Source organism: Callospermophilus lateralis, chromosome 8, assembly GCF_048772815.1.
Source record: "Callospermophilus lateralis isolate mCalLat2 chromosome 8, mCalLat2.hap1, whole genome shotgun sequence".
Taxonomy (NCBI): Eukaryota; Metazoa; Chordata; class Mammalia; order Rodentia; family Sciuridae; genus Callospermophilus; species Callospermophilus lateralis.
The window spans coordinates 52646885-52662430 of record NC_135312.1 but is presented as its reverse complement, the minus strand read 5'-3'; the positions used below and the strand labels follow the sequence as shown (position 1 = coordinate 52662430).

The 15546-nt window shown below is 33.5% G+C and overlaps 1 protein-coding gene across 3 annotated transcripts in view; it reads left to right on the top strand.

The window, feature by feature from the left end:
* Window positions 1–14852, top strand: part of LOC143405586 (UDP-glucuronosyltransferase 2A1) — a 41776-nt gene extending 26924 nt beyond the window's left edge. For 2 of the 3 annotated variants that reach the window (XM_076863924.1, XM_076863925.1), the window contains exons 2-6: window positions 6236–6384; window positions 9483–9614; window positions 11617–11704; window positions 12201–12420; window positions 14568–14852. In XM_076863924.1, the coding sequence (XP_076720039.1) occupies window positions 6236–6384; window positions 9483–9614; window positions 11617–11704; window positions 12201–12420; window positions 14568–14847 (869 nt within the window). In that variant the 3' untranslated portion in view covers window positions 14848–14852. The remainder of the gene's footprint in view (window positions 1–6235; window positions 6385–9482; window positions 9615–11616; window positions 11705–12200; window positions 12421–14567) is intronic. The other variant, XM_076863926.1, reaches the window with a different exon arrangement.
* The last annotated feature ends 694 nt before the right edge of the window (window positions 14853–15546 follow it).

Below are 15546 nucleotides of genomic sequence, written 5' to 3'. Positions count from 1 at the left end.
CAATGCTATTAATTCTGCCTATTCATGAATATTCCAAGTCTTGCCATCTTCTAAAGTCATCTTGAATTTATTTCTTCAGTGTTCTGTAATTTTCATTATAGAGGTCATAACTTTCTTGGTTAGTTTATTCCAAGATATGTAATTTTAAAGCTTTTGTGAATGGGATTTCTTTCCTGATTTCTTTATGAGCAGATTCATTATTGATTTTTGTATGTTGTTACTATGATGAATTTGTTTAATAGCTCTAGAAGTCTTCTGGTGGAACCTGTAGGGTCACCTATGTATAAGAGGATTATATTATCTGTAAATATGGATAATTTGACTTATGTTATTCTCTTTGTGTTACTTATTTGTGTTGCCTAATCCCTGTGGTTAAAATTTCAAGGACTAGATTGAATATGTGTGGTAAAGGTGAACATTCTTTTCTTTTCCTGATTTTAAGGAAAATACTTTCCATTTTTTTCCCATTCAGTATGATATCAGTTTCTGGTTTTTCATGCATAGCCTTTATTATTTCAAGGTAAATTCCCTCTATCCCTAGTTTTCTTAGTTTTTATCATGAAGGTTTGTTAAATTTTGTTGAGTGCTTTTCTGCATTTTGAAATAAGCATGCGGTTTTTGTCCTTTGTTCTTTTTATGTTGTGTATTTCATTTATCAATTTGTGCATATTACACTGATTTTCTAACAGATATATTATTTCATAAAACTAATGCTAAAGTTGCCCCATTTATAAATTCTTAGCTTTTAGACAAGGTTTTAAACTAAATTTATACTGCAATACTTTCCGAGTAAGTAATTTAACATCTAGTATATTGGAAATAAGATACATGAGACCATGATCTTGGCTTTAATTCTACCTTCAGAGACAAATGGAAGAGATAGAACCATAAATATATCACTGTAAAATTTTGGTATACAGGGTTATGAATGAAGCCTTCTGGGAACATATATATTTAAGGTAAGCAGAAACAGAAATGTTATCTTAGCAGACTAAAATGAGGGGAATTCTTCATCAAGCAGAGTATGTACTGAAAATGTCACACATCTTTGTGTTTGGGTACTCTCTTGTGATAGCAAAGATTTAGTAAAATGTTAGCAAATAATTGCTCTCATGAAAAGAAGGAATTGTCTTTCGTTTTCTCCATTGATATGACTTAAGGAGACTGAATATCTATCCCTATCTTTTCACCCTGGTCTCCCATGACATAGTGTGTGTTTAACACTATATGATTATTGCTTCTGATTTTCTAATTTTCAACTTTTTTTCTGACTTACTAATAGTTATCTCTTTTTCTCCTAACTAATCTAATATTTTTAATAAGACTGTTAAAACATGATATTCTTTATGAAGAGGTTCATTTATAATCTGTAGTCCATAGGTAATGAATGATACTAGATTATATCAATGTCAAAACAGTAAACAATTTAAAATAAAATAGTAGGTATTCTTGTTTCTAAATATATTTGGTTATAGGCTCAGATTTTGTAATGGACACAAGTTGTACACTGACCTTGTTGTGTCATGTTTTTACACATTGTTTTCCATTTTACTTGGATTCCATTAAACAATAAATATTTTCCACTTCAGTATCCACTATAAGCAATTAAGTTTTCTACATCCACCACTCTACAGACAATGATGGGCCTAACTTTGCATATTTAGTATGGATTAAACTATTCTATTACATAAAGAAAACCACCCTTCAGTGACAGAAAGTACTCATAAAAACTGGGAAACTTTCTTTTTGTTTGAACATTGAGTTGAAGAAAAGTGATTTACTTTTTCCTCTTCAAATTGCCTCATTTCCTAATTTTCTATGTGGACCTTCCTACTTATATGTGGACATACTCTCTGGACTGCATTCACTAACAAACAGGATTCAGATCACTGTTCAGAATGATCCTAAGATCAATATAATGCTTGCCTTGAAAACTTTAGTTATTTAGTTCTTTTTTTTCTTTTTTAAAAATTGATTTAAAAACCAATAAATGACAAAGGAATGAATGTATTACAATTCTTATTACATCTATGCAGCACAATTTTTCATATCTCTGATTGTATATAAAGTATGTTGACACCAATTCGTGTCTTCATACATGTACTTTGGATGATGATGTCTATCATATTCCACCATCCTTGCTAATCCCCTACCCCCTCCTTTCCCCTTCCACCCCTCTGCCCTATCTAGAATTCATCAATTCCTCCCATGTTCTCCTCCCTATCCCACTGTGAGTCAGCCTCCTTCTATCAGAGAAAAAATTCGGCATTTGTTTTTTGGAGATTGGCTAACTTCACTTAGAATTATCTTCTCCATCCACTTACCTGTAAATGCCATGATTTTCTTCTCTTTTATTGCTGAATAATATTCCATTGTATATATATGCCACATTTTTTTTATCCATTCATCCATTGAAGTGCATCCAGGTTGGCTCCACAGTTTAGCTATTATGAATTGTGCTGCTATAAACATCTATGTGGCTGTGTCTCTGTAGTATGCTGTTTTTAAGGCTTTGGGGTATAAACCAAGGAGAGGGATAGCTGGGTCAAATGGTGGTTCCATTCTCAGTATTCCAAGGAATCTCCATATTGCTTTCCATATTGGCTGCACCAATTTGCAGTCCCACCAGAATGTATGAATGTACCTTTCTCCCCCACATCCTCGCCAACACTTATTGTTGTTTGTTTTCATAATAGCTGCCATTCTGACTAGAGGGAGAAGATATCTTAGTTTTGATTTGCATTTCTCAAATTGCTAGAGATTGTGAACATTTTTTTCATATATTTGTTGATTGATTGTATATTCACTTTTGAGAAGTGTCTACTCAGGTCCTTGGCACATTTGTTGATTGGTTATTTGTTTTTTAGGTGCTTAGCTTTTTGAGTTTTTTATATACCCTAGAGATTAGTGCTCTATCTGATGTGTGAGGGGTAGAAATTTGCTCCCAGGATGTAGGCTCTCTGTTAACTTCACAGATTGTTTCTTTTGTTGAGAAGAGACTTTTTAGCTTGATTCCATACCATTAATTGATTCTTGGTTTTAATTCTTGTGCTATAGGAATCTTATTAAGGAAGTTGGAGACTAATCCCACATGATGAAGATTAGGGCCTACTTTGTCTTCTATTAACAGAGAGTCTCCTGTTTAATTCCTAGGTCCTTGATCCACTTTGAGTTGAGTTTTGTGCATGGTGAGAGATAGGGGTTTAATTTCATTTTGTTTCATATGGATTTCCAGCTTTCCCAGCACCATTTGTTGAAGATGCTATCTTTTCTCCAATGCATGTTTTTGGCAACTTGGTCTAAAATAAGATAATTGTAGTTTTGTGGGTTAGTCTCTGTGTCCTCTATTCTGTACCATTGGTCTACCAGTCTATTTTGGTGTCAATACGATGCTGTCTTTGTTACTATTGCTCTGTAGTATAGTTTGAGGAATAGTATAATGATGCCATCTGCTTCACGCTTCCTGCTAAGGATTACTTTACTTATTCTGGGTCTCTTATTTTTTCAGGTGAATTTTATGATTCCTTTTTCTATTTCTATGAGGAATGCCATTGGAATTTTGATCAGAAAAGCCCAGGACTGGATGGATACACAGCTTAGTTAGCTTTTCTGTTTGCTAATTTATTTTTTGGAATTGATAAATTCCCTTGTAAGTAACTGTGGATACCAATTTAATGACTAATCCAAACAATGGGTATTATTGTTTTTTCAGTAGCTAGCAAGGAAGATGTAAGAAAGTTAAGTACAAAGAAAGTTTGAAGTTTGGTACCATGGCAGGCATTGATGGGAAGGCATAGGTTCAAGAATGATCAATGTCAGCCTCAGCAGGTTAACAAGGCTCTAAGTAACTTAGCAAGAGCTTACCTCCAATAAAAAGAGCTGGGGATATAGCTCAGTGGTTAAGTGCCCCTGGGCTCCATCTTATAAACCTTTGAGGTTTGTGTTGTCGTTGCGTTTTTATTTCACTTTATCATAGGTGTTAAGGTTCCCCATTTTATTCAATTAAATTCAGTTCTTCTAGTGACTCAGGTAAAAACATAACTAGGATCATTGTACATTCAACTCTCTTTTTTTACAGTACATAAATTATCTGAATGGAGATCCTGTCAATTCTGTTCTCAAAGTATTTGTAGGATATGACAGCATCATATCATCCATTGTCAATATTCTAGTTTGTGCTACTATGATGTATTGCCTACCATGAAACAATGGACTCCACAGTGTGAGCTGCAGTAAAAATATATAACAAAACATTGTAAATGCACAGAAATTATTTCTCCCTCATGTAACTATCTACCTGAAGAAAATAAGTTCTACTCATAAAGTCATCCAGGAATCAAGAACTAATTATCTTAGTTCTTACAATAGTTTGTGATGCTGTTTTTGCCCGAATAATTGGACAAGGTTATTTGTATATTGGCCTGAAAGAAAATGAAGGTAAAATGGAGAATATACTTTTAATTTTTTTAAAAAAGTGACCCAGAAATGTGCATATACATTTTCTCGCATTCCATTGGAAATAAAAACACCTAGATAGCCTAGAAGTCAATCTAGCTAACATGTCACCTCAGATATTGGTAAATGCCACCTACTAAATTTTTCTCTCGTCCACATAAATTACAGTCAGGCATGTAGCAATTAATTCAAGTTACTAACAGGAGTTCTTCAAATTAAAAGCCATCTCATTAGACTTAGTTTTAAAATAATAGAGGCAATCAATAATAATATTCACTTGACATCTCATATTTTATAATTTATTAATTATATATATAATTATATATATAATTATATTCCAATTATAATTGCCCAATGTTTATAACTATTTATATAAATAATATAATTAGAATAAAAGAATTGATGGTAAATTTTAATTCAATATTTTTATTTCATAATTCTTCAGTATAACTTTTAAAATTTCTTATGAAATTATTTTCCAATTTTGTATGCATTTGTTCAAAATTATTTTCATTTTTCTCTGACTCTATGCATATAATTGTGATCACTGCTTTAAAAATACAATTTTACTGAAGAAGCTTGGTCTTCCTAAAAATTTGTTCTAGAACTTATGAATGTAAACTTCACCTAGGGAATTCATAATGAAGGCAGGATGTGGCACATATGAAATAAAGCATCAATAATAACTTGAAGTGTAGGGATCAAACCCAGGCCCTTGTACAGCTAGGCTCTACCACTGAGCTACATCCTCAGCCCAAAGTAAAGGCACTTCTATAACACAAACATTTTGATGTAGAAGATGTGGAGAGAAGTTTTCATCCAATCTCTGAAAATTTCAAGTTGAGTTTCATTGGGCAATCTTTCTTCATTATCAAATTAAGACAATGGTTACATGACCTCATACATATCTTCAAATACTACTAAGTAATGACTATTCAAAGAGGCTTTTTATCCCAGGAGTATATACTAACCAATTATGATTAGAATTCTTAGCAAGAAAATATTCTTATTTGAGGTTTTCTTTTCTCAGTTGCAAAACACATTTTCTTGTATGTAGAAAAGGTTGACTTTATTGACAAATACTCATTCTTTTCCACAAAACTCCTAAAGTTAATACTTAGAATCTGTCCCTTTCAAAAAACATCATTTAAAGTTAACACTAGAATAAGTATATGATATTAATACTAGTTATATATGTATTGCACATATAAGGGGGGTATTGAGTGTGAATTAATCAAGAACTGTTTATTGAAAACATATGATAAATCAATTTAAGTGATAAGATTTGATTCAGAAAAAAAGTTGGATTGAAATAGGCATGGGTTCTTCAACAATATGTTTGAATGAGACTATACAAGCTGTAATACAGTCCTGTTCCTGAATAAAAACTGGGAAATTTTTGAGAGGTGACTTGAATGAGGCTTATGTGATGGAGTTAATTTATCTTCTGCACTAAATTAAAGAGAAAGAACAAGTACTAAATCTCTCAATATTTGTAGTTAAATTTTTGTTTCCTTCACTGTTATGAATCTATACTTACATATTAATCGTTTTTCATTGTCCCCAAGTCCTTTTTTTTTCTCTTCTTTCCTCTCTCCCTTATCCCCTTCTTCCTTTTCTTCCTTCCTTTTAACATATAGTCATTGTAAGTATTCTAGAGGTCTTCATTCTTTTCCTTAATAGCTTATAAAGTAATCAGTGATGCATTTTTTGTTTTTTCCTAGCAAATATGGCAAATATGTGTATTAAATTTCTCCATGCAAATCTTCATTTTATCCAGGAAGACCCACTACATTATGTGAGACTATGGGCAAAGCTGAAATTTGGCTAATCCGGACATATTGGGATTTTGAATTTCCTCGTCCATACTTACCTAATTTTGAGTTTGTTGGAGGATTGCACTGTAAACCTGCCAAACCTTTACCTAAGGTATGTCTATGGTGATAAAATTGTCCCATTTTCCTTTAAAGTTCACAGCTCCAATAACAAAACTATGTTGTTGAATATTTTCAGTCTGCCACTCCCAGGTTATTTTCTTCATCATAGGGGTCTTTTTTGAGTGATATTAGGTCTTTTGGATTTTAATTGAGAATTTAGCTGAAGAATAAAATAATTTGAGTAGTGAACTAAAAATACCTGTATCTTTAGTGTGGATACTGAGCAAAAGGACAGAAAGGAGAGCCATGGAATCACTAAGGAGACATTAAGATATTAATGTGAAACCTGATTACCAGGGACATTTTCCAAAGGAGTTGGTTGAGAAAAATAACTTTGTGAGAATTCTTTGTTAATTGCACAGAATTTGATGAATAGAAGAAATAAGTATTAAGAGAAGGCACGGAATAAGATAGCATTCTTAGATTTTAATCCTGGGGGTTATTGCGTGGTGGTGAACTTTAGTATTATAGGAAACAACTGGGGAAAAAAACTCCACCGAGTTGATGATGAGTTTAGTTTTTGACCAAAAGGGATTTTCACATGATTTCTGGAAATTTTTTGGGTAGCACAAGGTCTCAGTATTGGTAGAAAGCATGAAAAATAGATTGACAGTTGTCAGCATACAGAAATAATAATTAAACTGAAAGACTCGCTGGTTGATGTCTGTAATCCCAGCAACTCTTGGGGCTGAGTCAGGAAGATCACATATTAAAAACCAGCCTCAGCCTAAGGCCCCACCTCCTGGACTGACTAGCAACACAATGCTGAACAGTCATGGGCCTAAGCCTTCACTCCATGAGTTACTGGGAACAACCAGCTGAAGAGTTGCCCCCATCTCTCCCTCCTTCTTGGTCCTCCAGGCCAGTCCATGTGCTGTGGCAGCACTTGGTCACTCAAACACCTCAGCAAGAAGGTGAGAGATAGCAGAACCTCAGTTCCTGGGCAGTGGCTACCCCAAGTGTTTCCTCCCAGCTACCCAAAAGGGTCTCAGCCCTGTCCCTGGAAGATGTGGGAGGCAGCCTGGGGCCTTATGGAATTCTCTTAAAGAAAGATATTGTGAAGAAGCATTGAGAAAACATAAGAAGTCAAGTTTTCTCAAACATTGTGCCTGAGAAGAATGGATAAAGGAGAAAATTTCATGTCATAATGTCTTTGCAGTAATTTAAGTATAAAATATGCCTCTGCCAGTGAATGTGAAATCGTACCAGAGAAGAGATCCACTCCCCATGAGTGGGATACCCCACCAATCATGCTCACGATCTTGGGAATTGTTCTGTGGGGAGAAAAGAGGGAAATACAGTCACTTTTTCTTTTATTTGCATGGTGAGATGCACATTTACCCTCTGACTGTTGGCCTTCCTCATGTGGCCAAAAACCAAAATAAAGCCAGTTGTTATGGGATGGGGTAGAAACCCACCCCAATTCAAATGTAATATTGCTTTCTGTAAGCATGATGTCAGTATTTGTTTTTTTGAGAAAAAAATAAAATTGTATGCCATATTCCAAAGTTTTCAAAGAAAAACTTGGAATTCCAGAAATTTTGGACATAAATAAATTTTAAGAAACAACAACAAAAAAATAAATTAGATAACCATGATAAGAACGTTATTGTTAATTATTAATAGGTGTGAGTGAAGAGACAAAACTTTGAAAATCTGGTTAGTAGGCTGCCTGTCAAATGGAATGCCCAGTAGAGTTTTTGATTTCTGTTTAACTTAAGTAAAGCATGTGTAAGCTTAAAATTTCACTTCAAGATTCTGAATATGCTTAACAGTCAAGTTTATGGCTGCAAAAAAAGCTATGCTAGGTACTGTCAGTACAGGAATTAATAAAACAATAACTAAATAAATATACAGAGAGAGATACAACTCGTCTATGATCACTAGATAATACCCCTACCACACTATTTTATATAGCCTTTTCTCCCTTTCACATGTATAATTTCACAAAAATAACTTTCGACATGCTTTACAAGAAGATTCCAATTTGGATTCAATTCCAATCTCAGATTACCTATTGATATAGACTTTGAGCAGTATGATTACCAATCCTTTAACTTTTACAGCTGATGAATGAATTATGTTAGACACTAAATAAATAGAATAAAAAGAATAGACACTGTTAAGTCAAAAATACAGATCAGCATGGGGTGTGTGTGTGTGTGTGTGTGTGTGTGTGTTTGTTTTTGATTTGCTTGATAAGCACCTGCTTCAGAGAAAACAGAAACACTCTCTTGACATTAAGCAAGCTGGAAAAACAGTTCACTTTAATTCAACACATTGCCCTCCTCTGATAAGTTTACTAGCCATAAATTGACTTTAGAGGGTGGCATTCACATAGGTTATTATGTAAAAGGACCCAGTCCTCAACTTTGCAGTGCCCAATTTGCAAAACTGAGCAATGACTCAAGGGATTTTATTTATATAGGAATCTGTACTTCACTACTGCTCTAAGGCTCAAATTAAATGCACCATCTTATAAAAGTCATTATTATTATAAGAAGATAAACTGTGTGGTATCTTCTTCCAAAATATATTAATATATATATATATATATATATATATATATATATATATATATATATAACATTTTTAACAAATTTCTTCTTAGCCCTATTAATCAGAAAAGTGAATCATTGTGAAAAAATTATCTTGAACTTTTGTCTCATAGCAAGGTACATTTTGGATATAATAGGAATATTGATAATATAAAAGCCTAGATCTGGATCCTTTCTTGGGCTTCCTGCCATGAAATATTTTTACCAGTTTGTAGATAATTCTGTTGGTTGGGAAAATGATACCTTGAGAATAACAACTGCACTAACCACGAGAAGAGCTGCCATCATTGGCTATTTGTCTCTGTAGTGATTTGATTCATATTTGTACTTGCAATTACTTACACTACATATTAGCCATAAGTTTCAGGGATCTACTTCTTTTTAAAGAGACTAGATAGTTATATGTCAAAAGATAGAATCAGCCTAACAATTTCTCTGACATTAGTTTTTACTTTTTCTACTTCTAAGTATAGGTGAACATTTTTTTCTTTGTGATGCGGCACTTTTAAAAAGAAAAAATGTATGTCCACAGGAAATGGAAGACTTTGTCCAGAGCTCAGGGGAAGATGGTGTTGTTGCATTTTCTCTGGGGTCAATGGTCAAAAACCTCACAGAAGAAAAGGCCAATCTCATTGCCTCGGCCCTTGCCCAGATTCCACAGAAGGTCAGTATGATGTCCACTCTGGTCAGTAACTTCTTAGTAATGGGCCAGAGAACATAGTTAATCATACTCTTTGCAGATGGATGTTGAAACTCATTAACAGTGAGCATAACTGACACCAGGGTTAGGTAAAAATTTGTATAACATTAAAATGCTGTACTTAGGCACATCTGATCATTTGCCTAACAGAACCTTGGCATTACTGTCGGAACTCACTTTTGTATTACTTAATTTTAACAGAATAGAGGTGTAAAATATTAGGCCTTTTGTAACATTTTGGATTGCATCGACTATTCCCAGTTCTGAAGTACAGAATTTTCTGTAGACAGAAAATTTTCTGAAGACAGAAAATACCTTTTTTTGTGGTTCAGTGATACCTCCTTGACCTCACCTCCCACAAAGGAGACAAGAGAGGCAGGCAAAAGAGAGAGAGAGCAGGCCTGAAACCCTATTTATTGGGGGGAAGACAGTTGAGAAAGTTCCACCCAAATAAGGCAAGGGATTAGGTTTCAGGGATGGTTTGGTGATGTCTTGTGGTCAGCAGATTGGCTGACATCTTGGAAGGCCACACCCATCTCAAGTGCGTGTGGGGATCATAGGCAGAGTGAGTGAGAAGGACACATGTCAGCCCTCAGAGCAGCAATGTCAGTTCAGTCCCCTCAGGTACTCCCATGTGACATAGCTCACACACATAACCCATGGCTGGCTTGTGACAGTCCAGGAAAAGAGACAGACTATATACATAGTACAGAAAAATCTGAACTTCTGAGTTTTTTTAAAAACTCTACCAAAGTGTAATTGCTTTAGAAGTAAAAGGTTAGATTCACTTATTCTTTCCAAATTGGATAAAAGCAATTAAAATTGTAACATTATTTTCAAACAATATTCATTTTTAATTTGTTATTCAATTAGCCTTGATTTTTTATCATTATATGTTTATATTTATATCATTATAAGTTTATATTTCTATTTTCTATATAATCCTATTTATGAACTATCCTGGTACTTTTTATATTTATATATTAGTTAAACTACATAGAATAGTACAAAGGTAACTATGCCAATTTGGCATAATAGAACTTCTAGTTTCCATTTCTATACTTGTCTGGGGTCAATTTTGCCTTTTCTGGAGGGTGTGGTTGTGCATTCCTATAATCCCAGAGACTGGGGAGGAGGAGGCAGAAGGATTGCTAGTTCAAAGCCAGCCTCAGCAATTTAGTGAGGGACTAAGCAACTGAGTGAGACCATGTCTCTAAGTAAAATACAAAATAGGGTTGGGGATGTGGCTCTGTGGTCGAGTGATCCTGGGTTCAACCTCTAGTACCTCTGAAAACTTGCCTTTCTAGCAAAAGACAAATATGTACAAAAATAGTTAATATCCAAATAAAATACTTTATTGAAAAGTAGAATATAAATTGTTATTTAATTCTTCCGCAAAAAAAAAAAAGAAAAAAAGAAATTAGAGAGAGTGCTGGGGAGAAAGAGAGGAAGGGAGAGGAGAAGGGAGAGGAGAAGGAAGATGGAGAAGAAAATACTGTCACCAAAATAAATAAATAAATAAATAAGAAGAATAAAAGGAAAGAGGAAAAAACCAAAATCTAAAGCTAATTACATTTTTGAAAAAAAATTACACTTGAAACATACCATGTAGGATGAAATAGTTTACACAGAATTTGTGTTTCTCTCAATGTTTTTAACCTCCATATTCTGATTTATTAGACTAGTCCTATTTATATTCTATTTCTCTAAAGAATCACTTCCAACAATTTTTAAGTAATAATCCTCAAAATATACTATACTTAATAGAATCTGAATACAAGTCTTTAAAGATAGTCATGAACAGTCCCAGTATGTACCTCAATATTTGCAAGCTGCAAACTGCTTCTATGTACCCCTCACTCAGCTATCACTGGTAGTATGGAGGCAAGTGATTCCTAAATAAGTCTACAGACTGAACACATTCTCATTGTGTGTACTTGAAACATGATAGCATTGTCTTCCACAGGTCTTATGGAGATACCAAGGAAAGAAACCAGCCACATTAGGAGCCAATACTCGAATTTTTGATTGGCTACCTCAGAATGACCTTCTTGGTAAGACTGTGGGGGAAGAAAAGTTATATCATTGGTTGGATAAGAGAAAAGTCAAGTCACTACTTTTAAGTTTGTTGTCACATAATCTTGCTATTGAATAACAACAAGTGCACTTTAAAAATATTTAATAACTAAACATTTTCATATTTGATTCCATTTTTAAAGCAGCTATAATTAAACAATTGGCCATTAAATTCATAAATTCATGCTTCCCCTAATTCTCAGTTAAGACTCATCGTATTTCAAATTTCAATCCCAGCTCAGATAACACCACCTTAGTAATGCCTTCCCAGACAATGAAAAAATTTATTCTCTTTCTGGGATCACAGTTTTCTAGGGTAGCATTGTCTTATGAAATTAGCTTTTGTTAAAAAAAAAAAATGTTGCCTTCTTCAGTGACTTATATACTATAGCTTTTTGTTGCTTCCATCTCTGAAATTTTGCTAATGTGTTAGCTTGAAATCCATACCCACTTCTCCCTCCATCCCCAAACTAGGTCATCCTAAAACCAAAGCTTTTATCACTCATGGTGGAACTAATGGGATCTATGAAGCTATTTATCATGGGATCCCTATGGTGGGAATCCCCATGTTTGCTGATCAACCTGATAACATCGCTCACATGAGGGCCAAAGGAGCAGCTGTGGAGGTGAACTTCAACACAATGACAAGTGCGGATTTGCTCAGTGCTTTGAAAACAGTCATTAATGACCCTTCGTGAGTACTGCTTTTTTTTAAAGACTTATCTGCCATTGATTATGTTATTGGTAATCCTAGAAAAGTACCACTGCCTCAAACTTAGTAATGGGTTTATTGTCAAATAATATAGCTTGACAAATGTAAAACCGTTTATTTCATTCCCAACTGTGAAAATGATTTCCTGACATGAAAATACAACAGCAGCAACAACAACAACAAAAACCTGGTTTCAAATAATCTACTAACTTTTTTTAAAAAAATAAACACAATTATAATAGAAGCACTTACATTGTTTTTCTGGATAATCTGTTTAATTTCATGAATAAAAATATTTAAATATTATAAACCATTTATTAAGTGCAAAATAAAAGTGATAATGTTCCCAATATTAAACATTCAAAAACAATTACTAATACTGTCAAACAGTGTTGTTAAACACTGCTAATAACTATTTCTGAATCATTAATAGCTTTAGGATCTTTTAGACATCATAATTTATGAGGTAGCTAGGGGTTAGGAACTTCAATAATTCTTAGTATGATTTTTTTTTTCCTATAAATGTTGTTCTTGAAGTTTAATCCATTTCTTTCTTACCAGGATGTTAATTACTGATAATTTAGTTCATTTTATTCAACATGAAAGCTGATAGATTTTGTAATTCTTTTTACCTCTAATGTATAGAATGTCTATTAAATTTTAATTTAATTTTATAATGATTGATTCATGAAAACAGAATCATAGATACTCAGAAATTTCCAAGTAAATACTAAAAGTTGTCTAATTAAAATATATTCACACTAATCCTCAACCTAATACTGACTCTGAGATTTTCTGAAAACACAAGAGTGGTATAGTGTAGAGAATATATATGGATTTACATGTGTCCCATTATCTTATTCCCAAAAGCAATTAAGAAGCACAAAAGATTACATAATAATATATAAATCATAGTAATTTTAATTATTCAAAATATTTTATCATTGTCATAAAACAGTTCATAAAAATATGAAATAATACATTTATGAACATGATCCTTGATTATTCTTATTCATTAAACAGTTTACCTGTATTCGTATGTATACATTTATCTATAAAATTTATGTATATTCAAAATTTTAAATCTTTATCTATAAAAAGTGAAAATCTTAACAAGAATCTGATTTGCAGAAAAAAGTTTTTACAGCAACTACACTTTTGTCTAAAGTGCAATAGAATGACCATGTGTGTGTGATTACTATCTTGACCTTACAGGTGAATGGCAGGATGGCTCTCACTATACACAAAGAATGCATGTTGTTAATCTCATGCTGCTTGGTCTAGTTCATATTCACCTGTGAATGATGACCACATTCCCTTTCCCCAATCCTAACAATGTCCTGTTAGCACAAACTAACCTGGAACCTACTAGTTATGGCTAAACTATCAGGAAACTTAAATGAAGACATATCTTACCTTTTAAATACATAGACTTTTACCCAGTGTTGTTTGAGAAACAATTAGAGCTATTAACAATAATTCTTGCTATTGTGGTGCCATGTTGATTAGAGGGGCTCTAATTCTAGGGAGAGAGTTTTATTTCTTTCAAGAACTCCATGCAGTTGGATTTGCCAATTCTTAGTGTTTTCATTCAGTCCTGACATTGCCAAGAAAGACATTGTCATTTTCACCACAAATATGCAAATGTGCAAAGGAATAATTACTGCACTGCAATGGTCTCAACAATGTGAAATGAGTCATTAAGGTTGATGACTAACTCCCCATGTTTGTCATTTGATCTGTTCAGATATTAGTGGCCGTGCATATTGATGTTTTAAATAATATTATCTAATAATATTGGGTTATTCTCATCTTCATCTTAAAACAGTCCTGAACACTATAGCTCACATAATATCAATTTTTTTTCATTGAAAAATTAGTCTATCTATTTACAACTGAATATTTCATTTCTTTCTACATATACATTTCTATATCTAACAACCACGTTGTGTTAAGAATATATCTCTTCCACATATACACTTTTATGACTTAAAATCCTGGTCAACTGGCTAAGTTCATGCAAGATAAACTTTTTCTCAACATAGCTATGGGTTTTGGCTTGTATAATATTGAACTTACCTTTAGTAAAAAACAAAAATAAAACTAATTTTTATGTATTTGCCTTTTAGTTATAAAGAAAATGCTATGAGATTATCAAGAATTCAACATGATCAGCCTATAAAGCCCCTGGACCGAGCTGTCTTCTGGATCGAGTTTGTCATGCGCCACAAAGGAGCCAAGCACCTACGGCCAGCCTCCCATGACCTCAACTGGTTCCAATACCACTCTTTAGATGTGATTGGATTCTTGCTGGCCTGTGTGACAACTGTTATATTCATGGTCATAAAATGTTGTTTGTTTTCTTGTAAAAAAATTGGAAAGACAGGAAAGAAGAAAAAAAGGGAATAGGTCAAGAAAAGAGGAAACAGACCTTTCTAAGTTTGTCAAAGTCCAGAATTGTGAAATCCTATTGATTCTAGCCACAAAATGCTTACTGAAAATCCATCTCTGCTTTCTGTTTTCAGATATCCCCTTCTGGGCTGGGGGTATAGCTCAGTTGGTAGAGTGCTTGCCTAGCATGCACTGGGTTCAATTCCCAGTGCCACAAAAAAAGAAAAACAAAAATCCCATTCCTCTGACTTAGTCTAGAGAAAAGCCTAGATCTCAACATGACCATTAACTAGTGAGTATGCCCCATTCTTTCTTTCTTCCTCTCACTTTGCTGACACAGGGGCACTACAAAGTCTAAATATGTTCTTTTCATAATGTAATTTTAAATTTTTAAAAATCAATTTATACACTGACTAAAAATATACCAAATCCTAGGGAAAGCACAAAGTTTAAATGGAATTTGATGGATGTAAGGAAATCAGGAGTCAAATTCACAATTCCCTGTAGATCACACAAATCAAGTAACCACCACAGGAAATTAGTTAACAATTTTATTTTTAAATTAAGGGAAAAAAAAACACTCTTCTGCTTCTCCATTTTACAGTGATTACAGCATGAATTTATAACTGTGATGGTATATCATGGTGGGTCTACAACATTTTCATTGAACACATTTAGATAATCATGGTCTTTTTTTTGCTTTTCTTCAACAAATAT